At 21.9% G+C, this 25,840-nt stretch overlaps 4 protein-coding genes across 5 annotated transcripts; 2 read left to right on the forward strand and 2 right to left on the reverse strand.

Annotated features, from left to right (window-relative positions):
* The first annotated feature begins 566 nt into the window (after nt 1-566).
* Nucleotides 567-13,035, forward strand: LOC100576747 (maternal protein tudor). Its single transcript, XM_026446219.1, has 12 exons — nt 567-1,380; nt 1,737-2,747; nt 2,828-3,247; nt 3,839-4,314; nt 4,433-4,506; nt 4,645-5,547; nt 5,632-6,052; nt 6,236-6,423; nt 7,974-8,138; nt 8,542-8,699; nt 9,053-11,373; nt 11,464-13,035. Exons 1-12 carry the CDS (start codon nt 773-775, stop codon nt 12,948-12,950), a joined length of 8,232 nt encoding a protein of 2,743 aa, XP_026302004.1. The 5' UTR covers nt 567-772; the 3' UTR covers nt 12,951-13,035.
* A 2,135-nt stretch (nt 13,036-15,170) lies between these two features.
* LOC107965231 lies at nt 15,171-16,369 on the reverse strand (the record flags this gene model as incomplete). Its single annotated transcript, XM_016915111.2, has 2 exons — nt 15,804-16,369; nt 15,171-15,220 (listed from the first exon to the last, which is right to left on the reverse strand). Coding segments are annotated over exons 1-2 (540 nt in total), but the record flags the coding sequence as incomplete, so codon positions are not given.
* Nucleotides 16,370-16,763: 394 nt separating this feature from the next.
* LOC725388 (probable RNA helicase armi) lies at nt 16,764-22,062 on the forward strand. The gene is made up of 7 exons (XM_006571686.3): nt 16,764-17,166; nt 17,242-18,072; nt 18,369-19,242; nt 19,385-20,205; nt 20,562-21,131; nt 21,202-21,447; nt 21,519-22,062. The coding sequence occupies exons 2-7, from the start codon at nt 17,272-17,274 to the stop codon at nt 21,906-21,908; spliced, it is 3,702 nt and encodes a 1,233-aa protein (XP_006571749.1). The 5' UTR covers nt 16,764-17,166; nt 17,242-17,271; the 3' UTR covers nt 21,909-22,062.
* LOC551242 (eukaryotic translation initiation factor 3 subunit E) lies at nt 21,939-25,325 on the reverse strand. 2 transcript variants are annotated; one of them, XM_623634.6, is made up of 9 exons: nt 25,133-25,325; nt 24,950-25,066; nt 24,712-24,873; nt 24,385-24,507; nt 24,042-24,274; nt 23,852-23,969; nt 23,527-23,738; nt 23,202-23,439; nt 21,939-22,653 (listed from the first exon to the last, which is right to left on the reverse strand). In XM_623634.6, the coding sequence occupies exons 1-9, from the start codon at nt 25,220-25,222 to the stop codon at nt 22,624-22,626; spliced, it is 1,323 nt and encodes a 440-aa protein (XP_623637.3). In that variant the 5' UTR covers nt 25,223-25,325; the 3' UTR covers nt 21,939-22,623. The 2 variants fall into 2 exon arrangements, with proteins under 2 accessions (XP_623637.3, XP_006571750.1); XM_006571687.3 differs by having other exon boundaries at nt 23,176-23,439.
* Nucleotides 25,326-25,840: the final 515 nt, after the last annotated feature.

Raw genomic sequence — 25,840 nt, forward strand, 5'->3', positions numbered from 1 at the left:
CATATTAAATAAAATCTTTTTTTCTGATATATAAATTAAATTTCCGCGCCATACAAAGCTATGATCAAAAGTACTTTCATGTGAGTGATGAAAAGCCGGTCAACCGCCAGATTCTGATATTATTTATAAAAAAGAAATTTTATGAAAAAATTGTTAATTTAAATTCTAACGAAACGGATTAGAAGGCATATTTCATTTTAAAGGTTTGTATTACTTTTAGTTCTAATGTTGACATAGATACATACATCTTTTTTATACGCAGTATCATATAAAGAATTTTAGTTTTGGATATATAATTCAAGTGATACGTGTAAAGTGCACATTTAATGTTAAACAGAACAGTAATATTTATTAGCCAAAAAAAAATATTATGAAAATTTTTATTATATATACATTACATTATGTTGAAATAAGTAAGTGATCAAATAATTTTTATTAATAAAGTATAAGATAGTTATGTGATATCTTTTAATGCAATACGGTAAAAATAAAAGATATTTGTTTATATTGACATTTATTAAAATAATATAGATAAAAAATAATATAACTAGAACAAATATATAAGAATAGAAAGAATCGTAATCATATGATCTTCCGGTCGCATTATTTGATAAGTCGAGGCTAAGGTGGCCCAGTTTTAGTTAACGGTTAGGATTGAATAAAAATATTTTCGTGGTATTTAAAAAAAACTTGGTATTTCAGATTACAAGTTCATCTATGTAGTCAAATAGAAATTAATATTCTATAAAAAAGATATATATTATATAACGCAATGAGTATACAACAAAGTACTGAATTGGTTATTTTTGTGACCCATGTTGAAGCAGAAAATTCATTTCTTAAAATCTGGGGTCAAGTTGATAAAAATTCTGCAACATGTGTAGAGCGTATGATCTTACCCTTGGTTGAACAATTTGCTAGAAGTCAAGGTTGTGTTGGATCTCAATCAGCTAATTTACGCATCAATGCTCTATGTTGTGCTAGATTCCAAAATGAAGGATATTATCGAGCAAAAGTTATAAATATACGTGCTGATGGCATGGTAGTTCTGCAATTCATAGACTATGGTAATATTGAAGTGTTACCACCTCAAGAAATACATTTACTTGAAAGTATACCTGGTTCTGAATCTCTGCAATCTTTTCCACCTGTGGCATTTGATTTTACATTAATGCATGTATTACCTATAAATGGTATTTGGGAAAATAATATAATCGAGTCAATTAAAAAGACCCTATGGTATAACGAATATAAAATCTTGATCCATACTGTGGTCAATAATCATCGTTTTATTAAACTTTGGTATAATAATGAAGATTTCAGTGAATTATTAATCAATAAACATATGGCAATGAGAGCAACATTGCAAGAAATGTTTAGGTATTTATTTTATATTCATAAATATTTTATTCAAATTATAAAATTTGTTTAATTTCTAAATTATATTGTTTTATATTTATAATTTACAATCTTTATTTTATTTATATTATTTATAATCTTATATTTCATAATTTTATAAATACATTAGATACATAAATGCAAATGGATTAATAAATTTCATAAATTATTAAATTATTTTATTGAAAATATTATTAAAAATTTCAATAATAATATATTAAATAAATAAACAAAAATTTTATGTAATAAGTTTTTTTAATTAAATCCAAAATATATAAATATTTTATTTTAAATAAAAATTATAAAAATTATTTTTATTAATTTTTATATTTCTATAGGCCAAAATGTATACAACAATCTCAAGTACCAATTTATCAACCACCGAATAAACGTCTTATTAGTAATAATTGTACTACAATGACATCAATGCAAAATATGGATCCATTACATGATGGAAATGAAATACATGGATTTCAAAGAAATGTTCCTTTGTGTTGTGCAGTTCAACAGAAACATATGATGCAAACTTCCATTCAAGAAGCTCTTGTATTTAAATCTCGTGTTTTGGATGTTCCATCAAAACATGATGTATATGTTTCATTTGTAGAAGATGGTCCACATAAGTTTTCTGTACAACTTCAAAGTACTTCTCAAATATTAAGTATGCTCATGAGAGAAATTAATAGTCATCCTATAGAACCATTACAAGAACCTCCTTTGCCTGGATCAGTATGTTTAGGTCGTTATACACAAGATAAAGTTTTATGTAGAGCTGTTGTAATGTCTGTTATGGAAAATAAGTGTAAACTTTACTATGTTGATTTTGGTCATACAGAAGTATTACCATACACAGATATTTTTCAATTACCACCTCATTTTATTAATCCAAGAGTACTTTCAATTCGATTTACATTAAGTGGTGTACATGAATTAAATGTTACTGATAAAATGAAAGAATATTTTAAACAAATAGTATCAGGAAAACTACTTGTATTGCATGTTCGACCACCAGAAGGACCACCTTTAGTACAATATGGTGATTTATATGATGATGGAAAAAATATAAAAGATATCTTAAGACAAGCATTTCCAACACCAGTTATAGTGACATCCATCAATTTATCTTTTGCATATCAAAAACCCAAAAAATTATCAAAAGGTGTTGTAGAAATTGTACTTGTTTCATTTGTGGAATCTTTTAGAAAATTTTTTGTACAAATAGAGGATTATATTACATCTTTAGAATTAACAATGAATAATTTAGCAGATTTTTGTAAGACTGCACCTACTTTGAGCCTAACACAATTAAAAATTGGTCTTCCTTGTGCTGCTTTATATGATAATCAATGGTTAGTTAGTTGTATATATAATTAAATTAATATATATTAATTTAAATTATATTTTACGTTATTACTTTTATTATTATTAGGTATAGAGCACAAATTCTAAGTATAAATGGAGATAATATAAAGGTTTTATATATTGATTACGGTAATGAAGAAACTGTAAGTTTAACATCTCTCCGTTTAATTCGCGATGATTTAATCAAAAAATTGCCAGCTCAAGCTATAAAATGTGCTTTAAATGGCTGGGAACTTTTACCATGTACCCAGGAAATTCATAATCAGTTTGAGTTATTAATTTTAGAAAAACGTTTACGTTTAAGAGTTGTAGATGTGAATTTAGATGGCATTATAGTAGATTTATATGGAGCAGAACAAAATGATAATATTAAATCTCAAATGCTAGATATAATTAAAAATCAAGAAAAAATAATAAATGAACCATTAAATTATCAAGATACAGAAAGTCAACATTCTACTAAAATGACTTCAAAAATTGATCAAAGGTATCTAATTATTTTGATTTAATTATAATAATTCAATTCTATAATAATTCAATATATTAGAATATATAATATATTCTAATATATATAAAAATTATTTGATTTTATAAACGTATTTCGAATAATAATTTGCTGTATTACAGATTTTGTATAAAAACTACAAATGAAATTTTCGGTTCAATAATGAAAATCTATTCAAATTTTTAATATTAAAATAAAATATAGTTTGGTAACTTTTTATAAGTTTAATTATTTTTTTAAATCTAATTATTTATTTTTTAAAAAATATTATTTATAAAGTTTTTATATTCAATGTATTAAATCTTAAAAATCAATTTATTTTATTAAGCATTTTGTTATTTTTTATTATTATATAAAATTTTCAAAGTACAAGAGATATTTGAAATATTTATTTATTAAAAAGTTTTGTTAACAATATTAATATTAATTATATTAATTATTGTATTTATATTATAAATATTATATTGATTTCATTTTATGTAAAAAAATTAATAGCAATTGATTTTTTTTTGTATAAAAAATATTAATTTATTTGTTTTATTATTAATTTTTTTTTTTTAATTTATGTTATAGTGAGGATAAATGGCATAAAAGAAATCAGTCGGATTCATGGCATCAAGAAAAGAACAAGTTTAAAACTTGGAAAGATGAATCAAATGAAGAAAAAATACAAGAAAATAAAAATGAAAAAAGTAGTTTTCATCGTAATGATGTACGAAATGAAAGATTCAATAGAGATGATTTTTCTAATAATAGGAATACAAAAGATAAATGGAACAATAGACATGAACATAATGATTCATTTAAAAATGGAAAAAGTACTAGAGGTGGTAGAAATAGAACTTCAGGATATATACCTAAAAATTCTTCTGATAAAAGTTGGAGTGATAAAGATTCTGATACATCATCCAGAGGTAGTAGTAGACGTGGAAGAAGTAATAATAGTCGTGGTAGTTATTCTAGACGTGAAAATGTTTCTGGAAAACTGCAAAATAATAAATTTAATGATAGAAATAATGATGGAAATTTTAAAGGTGGAAAAACGAATAGTAAGTTCTTTAATAAAATATTTAAAATTGAATAAAAATTGAATCTAATTTATAAAAAATATATTATTTACATATCTTTATTTTTTATATATTTTAAAGATATGCTAATTATTAATAGGTGATTCTTATCATGGAAATAGAGACCGATTTAAAGAAAGAAAAGGACAAGGATATAGATTAACACAAAACAAGGTAAAATATACTAATATATATATTTTATATGTTTTATTCATGTTCATATATTTGGATTTAAAAACATTAATATTGACATATCTTAACAAATTTTAATTCTTAATGTTAAATTAAATAATAAATTATTTTTTATTTTAGTTAAATGATAATTTTGCATCTGATGAAGAAGGACGAAAATATAGTCCTATGCGAAATAAAAATGAATTTTATATTCCATATCCCAGAATAATTATTGGAGCTACAAGAATTTGTGAAGTAGTTTTTATAAATAATCTTTCTGATTTTTTTGTACAATTACATTCTGATTATGTCGCCTTGGATTCTGTAATGGATAATATTGCATCAATATATGAAATTGGAGGGGAATTAATGAAAGAATCTGATATATTAAATGGAACATATTGTATTGCTCAATACTCAGAAGATCTGAAATGGTATAGAGCCGTGATCAAGTCCACTATAAAAAATAATGCAATTGTACAATTCATAGATTATGGTAATACAGAAACAGTTAAATTTGATAAAATAAAATCTATTCAAAAAGAGTTTTTGAAACTTCCAATACAAGCTGTACATTGTAAATTATTTGGTGTAAAAGATAATCTTGATAAAGATAAAATAAAAAATTTTGAAGACGCAGTTATAGGTAAAACATTAAAAGCAGAATTTATAAATGAAGAAAATGGCATATATAATATCTTATTGGAACAAAATATTGATAATTGTTCAACAAATACTTTTATAAACCAAGAATTTTGCGAAAATATAGATTTGCCAAAAGCAAAAGAAGACAAAATATCCAATAAAATATTTATTTCTAGTATAAGACAATTTAATGAACCTGATTATGTATCTTTGGATGCTGTATGGAATACAGTTTTATATACACCTGAAACTAAAAAAGATGTGATTATTACATGGTTTACAAATCCCAATAATTTTTATTGTCAAATACTTGATAAAGAAAATCAATTTAGAATTATGATGAATCAAATTCAGAAAATATATGTTGGGAGAGAACCAGTTTCGCATACGTTACAGGTTATAATAAATAAATAAATAATTAAATAAATAAATTTGTATACATGAAATATATTATAAATAGATTTTTATAATTATTTTTAGGTTGGATCTCCTATAATAGCAAGATTTTCTGATGATGGAGCTCTTTATCGTGCAGAAGTCATTGAATTAAACAAATTAAATGGTCATCTGATTCAATATATAGATTTTGGAAATAATGCTGTAGTTAATCCTCGAAAAATTTATCCAGTAGAAAAAAATTTAATGTATCTTCCTAAACAAGCTGTTCAGTGTTCCTTATTAAATATTGCTCCATTAGATGGTATTAGTTGGTCTAAAGTTAATACAAAAGCAATTGATAATTGTTTTAATGCTGACAAATATAAGTGTATTTTCCATGATATAAAAAATAATAAATATTCAATATCATTAATTAATGAGGAAACTGATGTAGGTAATATGTTAGTTGAACAAAATCTTGCATCTTTTAATTCAAAAACTAAATCACATATTACTGCTGAAGGTAAGATAATTTTTATTATATATATCTATATATTATTTATTTTTATTATATATATCTATATATATTTTTATATATATATCTATATATTAAAAAATATTTATTTATATATATTTTTTATTTATTATATTTATCGTAATATTATATATTTATATAATATATCATATATCATAATTTTTTTTTTAGATAAAAATTCTTTAAAATCAATAATTTCATGTGATATAGAAAGAGTGGACATAAATCTTTTAAATGGTCAGACACTTAGAGTAAATGTTTCAAGTGTTGAAAATGCATCAAAATTCTATATTCAAATTCCTTCCGCTACTGAATGTGAAAAAATAATTAACACCTATATGGCTGACAAAAATCCTAAGGTATGTTTTACACAGATTATATTACTATATTTAATAATAGAGATATAATTGTATTATTCATAATTATATTTGCAATATAATATAATATAAAGATATTTAATTTAATATTTAATGCATGAAAATTATTTATAAAAATTGCTTAAAAAATTGAATTTATGTAATGTTAAAATCCTTAAATATTTCATAAATATATTTTCAAACAAAGTATATTTTATATTAAATAGAAATAAATTTCTTAATTAGAGATTAAAAAAATTTATAAATATAAAAAATTATATATTATAACATGATCATATTATCAAAAATAGATATTATATAAATTCTAAAATATTTTAATATTGATACATTTTTTATATAAATATTATAATTATTTTATAACATGAATTAATTAAATATATTAGTTTTATTTCTATTATGATATTGTTTTTTTTATATATTTCTGAAATTATTAAATAATAAAAAATTATATATATTTAATAACAAACTAATTCTCTCACTAACAGAATTTGTTAAAAATCGTATGCAGTTGAAATAATAATCCATTACTAATCTTTGTTATCCTAATCATATATTTTTTGCATTTCATTGCACGATGTATGGTATTAATAACTTAATTAGTAAAGTATATCTTCTCTGTGCTGTATTCTGTTTTTTCCTACCAAGTTGTATTAAGAACCTATATTTAATATATTTATATATTCATCATAAAAAATAATATCCCTGCCATTTTGTATTTTGACTCATAATATTTAAATATAATGTTATTAAATAAAAGAGGTAAGTTGTAGTTATATTTTTTATAGGATTATTTTTTATAGTTATATTGTATTATATATATTATATTGTGTGTTTATTGTTATAATATTTAAATTAAAATATATTAAAATTATTAATAGTATATTAAAACATAAAATCTATTTATTTATTTTTAAATTTATTTACGAAATTTTATTCTAAATATCTAAATATATATTCTTCTATTTTGATATGTAAAATTATTTAATTTTTTTATATAAAAATAAATATTTAAATATCTTTAAAATTAAATATTTTAAATCTAATATTTTTAATCTATTTCAAATAAACTGTACATGTTCATAAGATAATAATAATGTTTTTATTATTTTTAGTTTTTTATTTATTTATATACATTATCGTGTATAATGAATAATTTATTATATTAATAAAATTAAATAAATTATTATTTCATGTTATATCTAACATTGCATGCTAATTTCTCATTAAATATAAAATATAGATATATTGGATATACATGTTAAATAATTTATGACATTTTGACACTAATCAAAATGATATGATTTTAATGAATAATTTTGAATTTCTATATGTATTTTGAAATTTTACATATAATATTATATATATAATTATTTGGCAGAAAATTTTAATTGAAGATCATTAAAGTATAATATATTATAAGAGTAATATAATTAAAAAAAATTTTCAAAATTGAAATTTTTTATAAATGAAATAATATATAATAAATTTAATAACTTGAACAATATTGGTAAGGATAAGTATGATAATGGCAGGTGATGCAACGATTATCAACCCATGAGATATGCCTAGGCACAGGTTGTTTGGTTTATTCAAATGGAATTTGGAGACGAGCGGTAATCAGTAACCATTCACAGTCCACAGGCTTTAATGTAAAATTCATTGATACTGGAGCATATGATGAAATTTTCTCAGATAGTGTGAGTTTAAAAAAAAAAAAAAGGATAATAAAAAGAGATTAATTTAAATATTAGATTTAATTTGTGCATAAATAATATAACATTAGTGCTAAGAGTAGAAGTTATTTAATACCATACTTGCTGCATTGAAGATTGTTGATACAATGATGCAATTCATTTTTGCAAATTAAAGATTTATATAAGTAGAATTAAATTTTTTTTATTTATATTAAATTTATTATATTATTTATAAATTTATAAATTGTTATTATATTGCTTGATTTTAAACAAAGCGCTTAGTAAATATTTAAAATATTTAATATAATACATTGTTTATTCATTATAGTAAAGATATCTTTATTTGCTTTTACTTCATTTTCGTTAATGATACGTTTTTAATAATTAATATAACTTATTAATTCAGGTGTTAGCTTTACCAGGAGAACTTTCAGTAATGCAGAATCAAGCAGTGGAATGTTCTCTTGTAAATACTATATCTAGTTCTGAAAAAGATATTACATTGAAAGATCTTATTGAAGGAAAAGAAGTAATTATATATGTGGATGAAATTGATGATAACAGGTAAATTTAATTTTTATTATAAATTATTATTAGAATATTTTTTTGTTATTATGTTATTGTTATTTTGTTATTTATTTTTTCAAAGTCTTTATTTTGAATATAGAGAAATCCATAATGTAATATTATTCAAAAAAATAAGTGAAATAAATTTTTATTGATATGTATTTATATATTAAATATATATTATTAAATTATATTATATTGTTTATATAAATTAATGAAAAATAGAAAGTTAAATTCACACAAATTTTAATTAAAGATATATTCATTTAATTAAATATTATTTCAAATTTTATCAATTACTTTATAATTTTTTTCACTTTTTTATATATTTATAAAATTTATTTTTTCAGACTTATTGTAAAATTATTTGATTTGAATGGTAATAAAATAAATATTTCTGGAGATATAGATGAAAAAATATCACCAATATGTCCAATGCCTATTTTAAGTTCTACTCATAAAGTATCTGTATCATATGCAGATCATTCTGCTAGCATTTGGTTACAACGTAATGCAGAATATAATTTAGATAAAAATTTAGTTGAAGCACTTGATCAGTATTATTCTACTTCTGGAAAATTATTGGAACCAAAAGTTGATCTTTTATGTGCTGTTAAAAGTATAGATGGTCACTGGTACCGAGCTAAAATTATAAAATGTACAGAAAATGGAGTTTATGTAAATTTTATTGATTATGGCAATAATGAAGAAGTTACTCCTTGTGTAGTAATGGTTTTAGATTCACATTTTTATATACCACATCAATTAGCTATTAATGTATCATTACCGGTAATGCTTAATGGTACCATAGCTGAACAATTAAATATATTACAAAATTATTTATCAAACAAAGAACTTACTGCCGTTTTTCATAATTTAAATAAAAAATGGACAGTGGAATTGCTATATAATGGAGAAAAAATTAGTGATAAATTTCGTTCTCTTAATTTAGAATCACAACAAGGAATATCTGAAATGAAAAAACCTCAAATTCATAATATAACAATGGGTTGTAAATATAATGTATATGTATCTCATGTTGATTCACCTAGTCAGTTCTGGCTTCAACTTGTAGATGATGCAACAAATCTTTCTAATAAACAAAAGCAACTTCAAATTCAAGCTCCTACATTTTCAGAAATAAATGGAATATTAGAAGAAGGAAGTTTATGTGTTGCTGTGTACACTATAGATAATTTATGGTATAGAGCACAGGTTCTCGATGCTGACGAAGATATTACAACTGTTCGATTTATTGATTATGGAAATACAGATGTTATTGATAATAAATCAGGAAATATTCGGCAAATACCAGATTCGTGGAAGGAAATAGAAGAATATGCAATTAAATGTAGATTAGATATCATTCCTATAGAGTCAGAAGATTGGAATATTACAACTTGTGAAAAATTTGAGAATTTAATTTCTGTTGAGTCTTTACAAGCTATAGTAGTAGCAAATAGTGTTCCAAAACGAATAGATTTATTAATAAATGACAAAAGTGTTAGTGAATCATTAGTTGAAGATCACCATGCTATAAAAATTCATACTGAAGAAGAATTGATAGATGAAATAATTGATCTCGAATTGGATCCCCATTCTGCTTTTGTAAGTCATATTAATTCTCCAAATGAGTTTTGGGTTCAAGAAGAAAAATCTGTTGGTGATTTAGAAATTATGACTGATAGATTTATTGTAGCACACATGTTTGCTAAAGTCGATGAAATTAAAGAAAATTTATTGTGTGTTGCTAAATATCCTGAAGATGAATGTTGGTATAGAGCACGTGTTATATCACACAGTGATAATGCTACACGAGTTATATATATTGATTATGGAAACTCAGCTACCTCAACTGAAATACGTGCTATACCGGCAGATCTTGCGGAAATACCTCCTCTATCAAGAAAATGTTGTTTAGTTATGCCGGAAGAAATTACAGAATGGTCAGAAAAGGCTTGTGAAGAATTTATAGCATTAGCAGCTGATGGAGCAACTATATTTTTATTAGATGTAATCAAAGAAGATGAAACATCATTGGTGAAATTAACATTAGATGATAAGAATGTAACAGATATACTTGCAAATTTCTGTCAACGTTACCCATCAATCATAGAAGAACGATTACCTCCTTTAGGTGAAGAAAATTCACCAAATGTATTTATTAGTCGTATCAATACACCAGATGAATTTTGGATTCAAACTGAAAGTAATACTACAGATTTAAATATGATGATAGATAGATTAAAAACAGCATCTACTTTTCTTCCATTGAATACATTTGAAATTGGTACTATTTGTGCTGCAAATTATTCAGAAGATAATCAGTGGTATAGGGCAAAAATTCTTTCACATTCTGAAAATGGTACTGAAGTTTTATATATAGATTATGGTAATACAGCAATTACAAACGAAACACGAATGTTACCAGTAGATATTATAAATATTCCTCCTTTAGCAAAACGTTGCACTTTACAAAAACCAGATATTATAAATTTTTGGCCTTTGGATGCTTATAAAATATTTGAAGATCTTGCTGCAAATGGAGAAACAATGTTTCAATTTGAAATTCTTGATAATACTAGTGATCCTGTTTGTATTAAATTAATTTATAATGAAAAAAATATTGTTGATATTTTAGTACCATTTTGTAAAAATATATCTAAGAATGGTCCAGAAGATAAAGAAGAATCATACAAAGATAAAAATGCTAATGAAATGAAGAATAATAATGAAAATGAAGAAAAAAGTATGAAAACAGAAGAAATAAATGACATAAGCAAAGAAAATATAGATATAAACAAATTTCAAGAAAATATTGAAAGTCAAAATCAAGAAATTGAAAAAAATAATTTATGTTTGAATACTTCTATTATAGAACTTAGTGTAGATGAAATAGTTCAAAATATGAAAGTGGATGAACCAGAAGAAGATGAAGATATGTTTAATACTCATAACAACATTATTGAATCTTGCCATGAAGATAATAGTGATAAAATAAAAAATGATTTAGAACATTTAAAACCACAAGTTGAAATACAAATATGTAACAAAGATAATGAAATGCAAGATATTCAAAATAATACAGAAAACAATAAAATGTATCATGAAATAAAACTTATGAATGAAGAAATTTTATCAAATACAAAAGATAATATTGAAACAATTCTGAACTCGCCAAATATTAAAAATGTAGAAAATCTTGAAACAGAACAAAATAATATAATTCCAGAAACACAAATATGTAATAATGAAATAAGAAATATTCAAAATCATTGTGAAAATCCTAATAATGAAAACACATTAGAATCAGAAAAATTGGTCAAAATACAACATACAGAAATATTAGAAAAAAATGAAACAAATAAATCTTCTATAAGTTTCAGAAAAGAAGAATCTTTATGCATTGATGAAGAAGAAAAAAGTAATACTGAAAATAGTAAAACATTACAAAACATTAATGAAATAAATATTAATATAACAGATTTTAAAGATAAAATGATTAGTTCAGAAATACAACAGAGTAATTGTGAAATAGGAATACATGAATCAAATATAAATATTCAAAATCATTGTGAAAATCCTAATAATGAAAACACATTAGAATCAGAAAAATTGATCAAAATACAACATACAGAAATATTAGAAAAAAATGAAACAAATAAATCTTCTATAAGTTTCAGAAAAGAAGAATCTTTATGCATTGATGAAGAAGAAAAAAGTAATGCTGAAAATAGTAAAACATTACAAAACATTAATGAAATAAATGTTAATATAATAGATTTTAAAGATAAAATGATTAGTTCAGAAATACAACTAAATAATTGTGAAATAGGAATACATGAATCAAATATAAATATTCAATGTTGTGAAAATTCTAATAATGGAAAGACATTACAATCTGCAGAAGCACAAGAAAAAAATATAACAAATAATTCTTCTATAAGTTTTTTAAAAGCAGAGACTAATATTTCAAATGTTGATGAAAAAAAATGTAATATTGAAAGTAAAAACAATAACGAAATAAATGTTAATATAATAAATTCTGAAAACAATTTTGAAGTAAAAGATACGGACGAAAAAATATTTTCAGATTTACAATCTACTGAACTAAAAAACAACGAATTTAAGATTATTGACAAGCAAGATAGAGTTCCATTAATTACTGTGACAGTTTCTGAAAATGCTAATGAAAATAATGATATAACAAATTTTTCACAGTTTGAAAGTGCTTCTACAACAGAATAATTATTAATTCTAAACTAACTTAAACTATTTGAATATTTCTTTTAAGTGATATTAAAATTACATCTTTAAAATGAATGTTATTTACTTTTTTAAAAAAATTTATATTTAATTTAGAACTATTTTATTACATGAATAATATCTTGCTTGAAAATATAAGATTATTGTAAAGAAGAAATAATATTATTATATTTTGTCAAAAAAAAAGTTGAATGAACAACATTCCCAACCGTACATAACAGCTTTAAATGTAAAGTATAAAATATTTTTATTCATATATTATTTTTTATCTCATTATTAAGAATAATATTTGCATTGTTTGATTATGTAATGTATTAAATAATTTTCGTATGTACTCTTATAAAATATAACAGAATATTGTTATAATAATATAATATTTTTTTAATTAAAATATAAATTTTCTTTGATTAATTTGATTTGAAAATTATTAAATTTATATGTTTATATATAACTCATTTTGAATTATAAACTCACTGAATTTTTAATTATTAATAAAAATTTGTTTATGTATCATTTATCTTTTTGAATAATTTATAATAATTTTTTGATGATAAAAATAACGAAAGCTGCAGAATTCTTTGTATTTTAATAAATTAATTTTGTTTTCAAATATTTTATAATTGAAGTACATATAATTTTCGCGTTAATTAATGTGTTGTTTTTATTAACATTAATATACTGAAAAATTATCAAAAAAGCCTATAAATATAAATATATTATTATTGTTAAGGTACTAATTATAAAATTAAGAATAAATTTTATAATTGAAGAATGGATATTTTATAAATTTATAATAAAAAGTCAAATTTATGATAAAAAGTGAGATTTAATAAATTTTCGACATATTTTTTCTATAATAATTTAAAATTAAATTTTTGATTTGGAAATATTAATTTTTATTGCTATAACATTTTTCTTTAAGTAATTATATTTAAAATAATTATGAATACAATAATAATATTTCAATACTGATGTTAATAAAAACTAAATCTGATTATTATAATTAATTTAGTTTCTATTGCAACTAGTATATGTTTTTTAAGTTTTCATACAAATAAACAGAAAGATAAAATTTATTAATTATACATTCATGTATTAATTGATAATTTTTATCAAATACAGTTTTTCATACTTGTATGATGCTTAACAATAACATTAAAATGCCTTTAAGAGTGATTGTTAATACATTTTATAGTTAATATAATATATATATATACATGTGTAGTATTTTATTAATTGATGATACAATGTCTTTTCCATAAATGTTTATTACGATAATGTGCGTAAATATATACTCTATAATTATTACTTTTATACTACATTAAAAAATCTAAACTTAAATAAATATATTATACTTTAATATGTATATTAGCATTTAAGAAACAGATTATTTCTTAATCAGAAATTGTTCTTAGTATAATATTTCAAATATGAAATGAAAGTAAGGAAATATATGTTTATGAAATTTTTACTTTTAAAAAATGTGAATAATCAGTTGTTTTATAAAAATAATCAGAAATTTTTATAATTAATTTCAAAATTAATAGCAATATTTCTAGGAACTTAATCATATTTTCTGTTTCTTAAATTCTAAAAAAATATTCTAATAAAATAGCATATATGTATATATTACTTTAAAAATAATTTTAATAAATCAATATAGTAAAACAAATTACGTACTAAAAAAAAATCAGTAAAAATTTATTTTATTATTTATGTTATTTTTCTGTGTTATTTTTTATTAAAATGCATAAATGCTAATTTCATTTATTTTTTATTTTATATATTTATATAAATGTAAACATATCTTTATTTCAAATTATAAACGTTATTAAAATATTAAAACATAAATCAACCTCATGTACTTTATATAGCATATATACAGTATTTCATTCTTTAACACATATGAGATTATGTAAGCATTTTTATTATAATAAAATATATTTTCTAATACGAATTTAAAAATGTTTATTATTTTAAATAAAATTATAATATTGAAAAAAAAGTTAAAAAAAAATATTAAATTTAAATATTTAATATTTGGAAAAAAAAATCCTGATTGAAATTGAAATTTAAATAGTAATAATAATAAATTTAATAATAAATATAATAATATAATAATAATATGTTTTATTATATTTTTTATTTATTTATTCAAATTTACACTGTATTTTTTGTTTCATCTTCATTTATATCTTCTTTATCTTTTTTCTTGCTTGATATTTTTTTCTTTCTTCGTCGTCTTCTTTTTTCTACTTAATAGAAGTTAATATTTTAATTTTTTCTATACAATAATGGTTTTAATGATTTTTCGAATTTTTTAATGATTTAAATTCATACATATAATAAGATCTTAATGTAATTAACTGTCAAATCAAATTTCTAATCGAAAATATATGCAAGAACAAATCCTTTTCTAATAGTTACAATATATATGATTTATATATTGTAATAATATTTTATAATATATATATCTATGTATATAATCTATAATTTTTTATAGATTAAATTTATAGATATAATAATAATAAATAATATAATATAGTTATATATCAATAATTTTCACATATATTGTATATTACTTTTTAAATAAATATACCTATTAATGTAATAATGAAAAATTTAATAATTCTTTAGATATCCTATATATCTAAAGGAAAAATGATTGAAATTTATTGTATTTTTTACATTTCTACGAAAAAAATTGAATAAAATTAAAATTAAATATATTAATTATTTTAATTTATTACCATTACATATAAAATTTTGCAAAAATGTTTAATAATAAACATGTTTTATATCGATTTATTTGCATGATAGAATGAAATCATGTACCTTTTTGCTTAGCAATTTTAATATTTTTTTTCATTTCTGCATGATACATTTCTTGCTTTTTAGTCATCATAATTTCTCGAGCTGCTGCTATTTCATCTTCTAAGTACCATTGAAGAGGTCCTCTAAGTCGTCTAGATGTGATTAAGTCGGCCAAAGATTGCAATTCAATTCCTCGACGTAGACGTTTATCAACAAGTTGTCTGTCAACGCCTCGAAGATATTTACCTCGAAGACCAACTCGGTCTCGAACATTTCTTTGAGTACTTCGTGGACTGAAATTTAGAATATCATCATGTTCTTGGATACGAATTTTAATATCAGGTCCTCCACCAGATAAACCGCTTGAAGAAAAAAGTGGCACGGATCTTTTTCTCGATGCACTTAATTTTGGATCATAATTTTTGATATCACAACAAAATCCATAAGGTTTCACAAAAAATTCATTGTATGATGTACTGGCATTAAGTAACTTTGTTCGGTCTTTTTTCATGTTTTATTTAAAATAATTAATATTAATGTATTTTAAATTTAAACATGAAATATATGTATTAAAGTAAAAAAAAAGAAAAAGGAGAAAGAGAAATCATGCTGATTTTTTTTTAAAATTAGGTTTGAAAAATTTGAAAGAACTATTTTGGAAAATCATTGTTTTTATATTAAATAAATAAAAATTGTTACACATTATATTAAAGTAATCATATTATATTTTTCATTGCTTTTAATTAGAATAATATTATAAGATTAATAACGAAACAAGTTAAATATTTAATATAATTTATAAATTGAATAAGATTATTAAAAATTATTAATTGTATATGAATAAAAAAATTATTAATTATGTATATAAATATTTTCATCTGAACTATTTTTTATATTAAAAATTTATTGCTTTAATTATATATATCTATCATAATTTAAAATAAGATCACTTTAATATTACAATTAATTTTAATTTAATATAGAACACGTATATTTATAGAGTAAGTGAAAAAGCGCTTCTCATGTTTATTCGTGTAAACGAATGATACCGTTTCAGAAAAATTTTATATATGTAATTCATAAATTATTAAATAATACATATGTGAATTTGAAATGTTATTTATAAAATTATGAATTCTACTACTTTGTCATCTGGAACTTTGAGTCATTCACCAGGACAAAGAGGTACAGAATCCCAAGATTCAGAATTAACCTCTGTTGGAAATCAAACTTCGAAAATATTGAATCAAATGAAATCTGAATTACAAGAGCAAAAACAACAAGATCGTTTACTTCGAGAGCTTCATTTAAAACGTGTTCAATCATTAAGAAAAGAATTAGATTATATTAAAGCTACAGAGTGGAGATATCAGCCAATCGATCGGTATATCTTGATTATTGCAAATTATAGATATATAATGTTTATACAAGTATTAATGACAAACATAAATATTTATAGGTATATGGATAGAAATAGTAGAAATTAAATATGTTTTCATTTATATATACACTTATAAAATATACTATAGGAAATAAATCATCAATTAAAAATGAATCGGATGAAATAAATAATGTTATAGCACGCATTGAAAATGCTCATAAAAAAGAAATACAAGAAGATGAATATTTTAATAAAGATGCTAATTATTATAAAATAGGAAATATTACTTTGATTGATACAGATTATGTAGTAGTTGATGATTTTTATATTTGTGATACAGTGAATATTTCTATAAATAACTTAAAAGTAGGTGATAGAGTTTATTATTTACTCTTGCAAGACAATCATGGAACAGGATATAAAATAAAAAAGATTATTTCTGTGATAGATGAATCATGGGATAATGAAATAAATGTTATTAAACCTCAAACATTAACAAAATGTATAATTGGAAAAGTTACAGAACGTAAAAATCGATTGTTAATTATAGAACCTAATAATATTATTGTTGATTTAAATAAAGTACAATCTGAATTTATTCCTGTAATTGGAGATTGGTTAAAATTAGAATCAGAAGTAGAGATTGATGAAGTTTCTTACAATCTTAGTGGAGAAATTTTGGAGATAAAAAAAATACAACCTCTACGATCTAAGTTAAATATTGGAATTGTATCTTATTTTGATCCAATTAAAGAAATTGGTGTTATTGGAAAAGATACTGTATTTAATAAAAGGATATGTGATACTGGCTACATTCCTTGTGTTGGTGATAAAGTAATAAATGACAGTATTGAGAGTGATCAAGGAATTTATACATGGAGGTCATTAACAGTAGTTCCAGTGATTCAGGTAAATTTTGAATAAATTGTTTTAGATAATAAATAATTACAATTACAATTATAATTTATTGATTACAATTTTAGATAATAAATAATTACACATTTTTAATAAGTGTCTTAATTAATTTCTATTTAATTCTTAAAAAAATTAATATTTTTATTAATATTTTATTAATATTATAATATTATATAATTATAATATTTGAATACTATGCTTAAATTTAATAATAAAAATGTACAATAAAAAAATAATATTTAAAATAAAATAAAACATATACATAATAAGAATAAATTTATTCTTTATAGACTTCTATAAAAAAAACGAAATTACCAATGTTATATAATACCTTTACATCAAAAAAGAATTTAAATGAACTTGTAAAAGATAAATGTGGTATTGTTATCAGTGATAATATAAACATTGATTTAAATATAGAAGAAGAAGAAAATGTAACAATTATTGTAGAAAATGTAGGTAATACTACTCATGTATTATGTAAAGGTTGTTTTATGATAAAAAAAGCCCATTCTCAATTAACTTTGATACAACCAATTATTCCTAACACAATTTTAAATCCCTCTGATAAATTAAGTTATATATTTAAATGCACAGCAAAATTTATTGGTATAAGCAAAGAATTATTTATCTTTAATTTTAAAGATTTTGAAATTGGACGAATTTTTAATATTACTATTAAACCTAAAACTATAAAAAATAAATCATATAGTAAAAATAATAATGTTAATATCAATTATGTACCAAACTTGGATGAATGGAATGAAGCTACATACATTCCAGGTATTCGTCCATGTAAACCACCATCATTTATTAAAGTACGAAATATGATATTTAAAGTTCCTAAACATTATTGGGATATAATATCAAAATGTATAAATGAAGGAAAATCACAAACTGAAAGTGAATATGATGTAGGAAATGCTATACCCTGTTTATTAAATAGACTTTGTTTTGAATCGTATAAAGATCGTTTTCATGCATTATTATATTTAGAAGAAATTGCACAAACAATAAACTTGCAACAATATAATATAGATAGTACAATTATGAGACGTTGTGGAGAATATTTGGTTATGGAAGTACCAGGACTTGCAGAAAAACGTCCATCCCTTTTGGTTGGTGATAGAGCTATAGTATCTTTCAAGTGGGATAGTTCTCAAGGTATGTTATGAAATTTGTAATAAAATTATGAATTATATAAAAAAAAGTCTATGAATTATTAATTAATATTAATATTAATATTTATATAATAAGGAAAAAGTCTTTCTATATGAAATTTAAAATTTAATGATGTTTGGAATAGGAAAATTGAAATATGAAGGATTTATTCACAAAATTACAAATTTGGAAATTTTTTTAAAATTCAATTACAAATTTCATCAAGAATATAATTATGATGATTGTCAGGTATCATTTAAATGTTCACAATCTGTCATGCAACGTTGTCATAATGCAATTAATATGGCTGTACATCGTCTTGGTCAAAATTTTTTGTTTCCTACTCATGTAATTGAAAAAGAATCTCAATTAGATATTGAAGAATTTGAAATAAAAGATAATAAACAGACTCATCAACGGACTAATTCTGTATCATCAGAATCTTCTTCTACTAGTACTACATCTATAAGTAATAAATCTAATAGTACAACAAAATCGTTTACAAAAATGTCAGTTGTACAACGATTATTTAATGTTGAACCAATTGAGCAAAATCTAATAATAAAATCTGATATAAAAGATGAATATATTAAAACAAAGGATGGAATAAATGTTATTAAAAATGCAATGCATGAATTGCCAGATTCAAATTCTTCTTATAACATTGAATTACAGCCAATTATTTCACAAGTACGAAAACGAAAATTGCATTGGTTTAATAAAAATTTAAATTATTATCAGAAAGAAGCTGTAAAAAATATCTTAAAAGGACATGCACGACCATTACCTTATGTAATTTTTGGACCACCTGGTACAGGAAAAACCATTACTCTTTGTGAAACAATTCTGCAAATTTTATCAATTATACCTGAAAGTCGATTATTAGTTGCAACACCATCTAATAGTTCAGCAAATCTTATAGCAGAAAGACTTTTAGATAGTGGTGTACTTAAACCTGGTGATATGGTATGTATTAAAATTATATAATCTTATTTCATAATAATTTTAAGTGGATTTAATTTAAATTTTTAGTAAATAAATTTTTATAATCATTGTTTGATTAATTATGAAAAATAAATAAGAATATAAATATATTTAAAGACAAATTTAATATTGTTTTATCATATTTTTTATATTAGTTTCATGCTAATTCTATTACATGTATATATTATTTCATTTATAATATATGTTATTATGTATATATTCTATATATAATATATATTATATATATAATATATGTTATTATGTATATATTCTATATATAATATATATTATATATATATAATTATTAACTTGGAAAAAAAATTTTATTTCTTTTATAGGTACGACTTATAGCTTATCATTGCTTGGGTAATGATTCCATACCTAGTAAATTATTACCATACTGTGCCACTGCAGAATTAGCAGATGAAACAACTATTGAAAAAATAAAATATAATGGAGTAGGACCAAAATTAAATTGTACTATGAGTATACTTGGACGTCATAGAATTACTATTGGTACCTGTATTGCATTGGGAATATTAAATAATATGGGTTTTCCTTGTGGACATTTTTCACATGTATTAGTTGATGAAGCAGGTCAAGCAACAGAACCAGAGATTATGATTCCACTTAATTTTATTCATTCTGATTATGGGCAAGTAGTTCTTGCAGGCGATCCATTACAACTTGGACCAGTTGTACAAAGTGGAATAGCAAAAAATTTTGGTTTAGACGAGTCATTTTTATTGAGATTATTACGTCATTTTCCTTATCAAAGAGATCCTAATGGATTTGAAACACATTACGATCCTCGACTTGTTACAAAACTTATTGTAAATTATCGAAGTTTACCAGAAATACTCGAATTATCAAGTTCATTATTTTATGATTCTGAATTAAAAGCACAGGTATATTATTTATATCATAAAATTTAGATTTTTTCATGAATGTAATGATAATTAAAATAAATATTTTTAGATATCTTCTAAAAAAAGTAAAGAAGCAAAACTTTTACAAACATTAGCTTCTGAATTGCCAAAAAGAAAAGGTATTCCACCAGCTATAGTTTTTCATGGTGTAAATGGTGAAAATTGTAAAGATAACGATAGTCCAAGTTGGTATAATCCTGAAGAAGCAACTCAAGTATATCTTTATTTGTTAAAATTATATAAATGCGGTCTTTCACCTGATGATATTGGAATTATAACTCCTTATCAAAAACAGGTATGGTATAAAAGAGATAAAAATAAAATAATTGTAAAATTATTTTATATTATATTTATTATTTGATACAGGTTCTTCAAATTCGTGAATTACTCATGGAATTAAATATAGAATTACCAAAAATTAGTAGCGTTGAAGGATTTCAAGGTCAAGAGCGCAATGTTATCATTATTTCAGCTGTGCGATCTTCAACTAATTTCGTAAATGAAGATATTAAACATTCTCTTGGATTTGTTGCTTGTCCTCGAAGACTTAATGTGGCAGTTACTCGAGCTCGTGTTTTAGTTATTATCTTAGGAAATCCCAAACTTTTGGCACAAGATCCATATTGGAAAAGCATTTTAATATATTGTATTAATCAAGATTCTTATACTGGATGCAGTTTTGGTTTTTCCAATATGGAAGATTCTTGGATAGAAGCAAATAATTCTTTTATCAGTAATGAAATAAACAAATCATGATGATTTATGGCAATATTCATTAATTATATCTTTTTTATATCTATCGCATAAAATATTTGTTATTAAATTATAAAATTACATTTTATCAAATATACAGTATTTTATGTTCATATATGTCTTTACGAAGGAATAAATAATATTGTTGATATTATGATTTAAGGCTATATGTTAGAAACTATTTTCATATAAATTAATGGAAATTTTTCATAAAGAATTTATATTTAATTTTTTAAATAATAAATTTATATTTTTTAATTTTTTATTTTAAAAAAATTGATTTCTAATTTCTCTAGATTATTGCATAGCAAATAAAGTATGTATTTTTTAAGTTAAAAAGAAATCTTTTTGTTAGAATTAATTACTGTTTACAAATATTCGAAATTAGAAATGTTGAAAAAAGTATCGAATTATATGTACTTTCTTTTTATACATTTCTTATAATGAAATGTATAAATACATATTACAAAAAGTATAATAATTTTCATGTAATAATATACATATACGTATATTTATACAATTTTTCCACAAATATATTTTTATTCATTCAATTTAATTTTCTTAAAAAAAAATTTGAATAAAAATATATTCATTTTACAATATAACTCTGTCTTTAACTTACTTATATAGAATTGAATTATTTCACTGTCAGATGTTCTGCTTATAGTTTGAGTTAAATGCCTTGTTAGTTAGTGTCCTTGCATATTACATCGTGATGTCATAAGTCCAAGTTCCATGAACTTTGATACTATAAAAAAATAAAACTTTGTTATGATATATATAAAATAAAGAAAATTAAATTTCATTTACATTTAAATAATACAAATTTCATTACACTTTTTCAAGTTACATTTGAAATCTGAAAATTTTATATGCTTTTGATTCATATATATATGAATGATTTGATTAATGAAAAATATCTTATATTTATATATTGTATAAAATATAATATGAACACATTATATTTTTATAATAATAATTTAACAAGTTGATTATAATATTATATTATATATTAATGATTATAATATTATATTATATATTATAATATTATATAATATTATACGAGAATGAAATTTATGATAAATATGATGTAATTGTTAAAAAAAAAAATCATGTAATGATTAAAAAGTAAATAATGATTTAATAATATCTTAATAAATTTTTTAATGTAAATATTATTTTTTATTGAAGAAAGTTTTAATTACTTTAACTTAATTAGATGACAAAAAAAAATTACTAATGCTCGAAAATGATTGTGAATGATACTGACCTTAGTTAGTTCCACACTATACTTACAGGATCTTGATTCTTAGCTTTTAATTTCCGTTCAATTAAATTTTCTAATGCTTCACTACGAACACTTAAGGTTTCAATTTTTTCAACTAGCTGTTGATAAGGTGATGCAGGTTGTCCACCCATTACAACATGTCCTAATTTGCTATCTATTTTGGCGTCTAATCGTGCATTACGAATTAGATTGACAATCCAGCATTCTGCTACATCTGCTTTCATATTAAGTTTTTCTGCAAGCATTCTGTAATATAAAAATATATTAAAAAATTTTAAAAAATGTCTCATTATTTTTTTTAATTATAAAATAAGATATAAAATTATTATATACCCGATACTTATACATTGATGTATTCTACAGAATGTTTCAAAGATCATTAAACGAGCATTTTCTACAAATTCACTCAATAATGCAATCAAGAAAAAATCATTGAACACAACTGTTTGACATTCTTGTAATTTTTGTCTTGCTCCATCAAAATCAAAATTAACATATAAATGTTCTAGAAATTCCGTAATGGGATCACGATATGTATAAGATTCCTATTAATAAATACAATAAATATAATAATTATTATTAGATCTTAAGATTGTGTAAAATCGAAATTTTAATTTTGTTAATTAATTAACATTTTATCATTAAATTAGTCACAAACCTGTTGTATTACTTTTACAAGATCTTTTAATATAGATCGTCTAGAACGATTAACAATGACAGCTGCTGCTAAATATCTCAATATATGAGGACACATTGTTTGAATTGCATTTAAGTAACTGTAACATAATAAATGTTTTATTATATTTACTACATTATTTTAAAAATATTTATAAAAAAAGTTAACATACTGTGGTCTATAAAGAAACATTTCTACAATTAAATCTCTGCCTTTCACATGATTAAAAAATACAAATAAACTCCAATGAATAAGCCATGTTCTTTGTTGTAATACTTGAAGAGAATTTCCTATCACATTACTATCAATGTATTCTCTCAATTTGTTTACATCTTCTAATGCAGTTTCCCAATTTTGTACTAAAATTTCTGATGCTAATTTACCCCAAAGTACATTTAAATAATTCTAAAAATTATAAATACTATATTATTATAAAAATAAATTAAATTTTTAAATTATTCTATATATTATTATATTTATATATTAAATTTATATATTTATATATTTATAAATACCTTATCAGTTGGTGGCATTATAAGCATATAGAAATACAAATATGATGTAGAAACAGAATAATTGCCACATTCATAACGATATTTTGCTAATTTCACAAAACTATCCATCATTTCCACTCTGAACTATAAAATAGTTATATATATAATTTATATATGTGTATATAATTATATATATAGTTTATATATGAATAAATTTTATAAAAATTATATTATTCATATAAAAATATGGTATTAAATAGTTAAATAAAATTATTACTATATTATGTATAATTATATATAATTACACAAAAATATATTAGTATATAAATTTTTACTTTATTCACTTACATCAGATTCTTGAGTAAGATAATTATTTAATGCTTTAGAATCTCTCATATTTTCCATTTTCTTCATGACTTCCTCATTATTCATAAGTGCCACAACAACAGACACGTTATTTTGTAAAATACCAAGTTCTTGTAGTACATCTGCACGACGAGCTTTTAATTCCTATGATTTAAATTTCTCAATTATATTTGTTAATTACGAACACATATTATATTCTGTAATTTATAATTATTTATACCTCAGGCACCTCTAAGTTAGGATAAAGTTGTTTTCGAATATCAATTGTATAATCTATCATATTTGTTTTGCTAAGAATATCGAGCTTAGCTTGTAATAACTCATCTTCATCGTAAATCTGAAAAGCACAAGTGCATTATAACCAAACTATCTAAAGCAAAAATATTTTTTTATTTTATTGTACCTGTTTCGCAGATAAGAATTCTAAAAGTGGAAAAACTAAATGTCGATCAAGATATTGACCTATACGCGATGTCAAATCAAATTTCGCCATTTCGTTTTTTAAGAAAAATCGAACGAAAGCGGTTCTAACCACAATCTAAGGATAAAAATGGAGCCGATCAAGCGACCACGCTCCACGTTAATGTCAAAGAATGTAGAATAGATTGAAAAGAAAGTTTCTATAAAAATAGATTTCGATACTAGCGCTACATTATGATTTTTCAAACGAATTAAACGTTTTATCATTATTTGTTTAATTTCAAAAATACATGATGTATGTTTTATATTTCTATAATTGAATGATACCAATAAAATGAAAAAATAATATATTTTCTAATAAATTCAATTTAAAAAATTGTTTATAATTGTTGGAAAATATTTATGTCGTAAATTATTATAGATATTTTTATTCTAATCAATTATATATTTATATTAAGATTTAAAAAATAAAAAAATAATTTTTTAAATAAAATATTTATTTAATTTATAAAATGGTTTCATTAAAAAAAGAAATAAACAAGAAGAATAAATAATAAAAGAAATAGATTAAGAACTATTAGTGCCATCTTTTGAGTAGTGCTCCAGAGATAACGTTAATTTTCAATTCTCATCTTATTTCATCCTAAATAGATGTATTTTGAAAAAGATTTTTCTATTTTCAGCAGTCGAG

This window comes from Apis mellifera, linkage group LG1 (genome assembly GCF_003254395.2).
Source record: "Apis mellifera strain DH4 linkage group LG1, Amel_HAv3.1, whole genome shotgun sequence".
NCBI classification, from domain to species: domain Eukaryota; kingdom Metazoa; phylum Arthropoda; class Insecta; order Hymenoptera; family Apidae; genus Apis; species Apis mellifera.

Bases quoted from the DNA above. Each gene is read 5' to 3' on its own strand.
- LOC551242 (XM_623634.6), bottom strand. From the start codon at position 25,222: ATGGCGAAATTTGATTTGACATCGCGTATAGGTCAATATCTTGATCGA. The intron at 24,508-24,711 runs GTAAGTGAATAA...ACTATTTTATAG, and splicing joins ATCTTACTCAAGAATCTGAT to TTCAGAGTGGAAATGATGGA. The intron at 23,739-23,851 runs GTTTGTGACTAA...ATTTATTAATAG, and splicing joins TTGTAAAAGTAATACAACAG to GAATCTTATACATATCGTGA.
- LOC100576747 (XM_026446219.1), top strand. From the start codon at position 773: ATGAGTATACAACAAAGTACTGAATTGGTTATTTTTGTGACCCATGTT. The intron at 1,381-1,736 runs GTATTTATTTTA...ATATTTCTATAG, and splicing joins ACATTGCAAGAAATGTTTAG to GCCAAAATGTATACAACAAT. The intron at 3,248-3,838 runs GTATCTAATTAT...TTTATGTTATAG, and splicing joins ACTTCAAAAATTGATCAAAG to TGAGGATAAATGGCATAAAA.
- LOC725388 (XM_006571686.3), top strand. From the start codon at position 17,272: ATGTTTTCATTTATATATACACTTATAAAATATACTATAGGAAATAAA. The intron at 18,073-18,368 runs GTAAATTTTGAA...TATTCTTTATAG, and splicing joins CAGTAGTTCCAGTGATTCAG to ACTTCTATAAAAAAAACGAA. The intron at 21,448-21,518 runs GTATGGTATAAA...TATTTGATACAG, and splicing joins TAACTCCTTATCAAAAACAG to GTTCTTCAAATTCGTGAATT.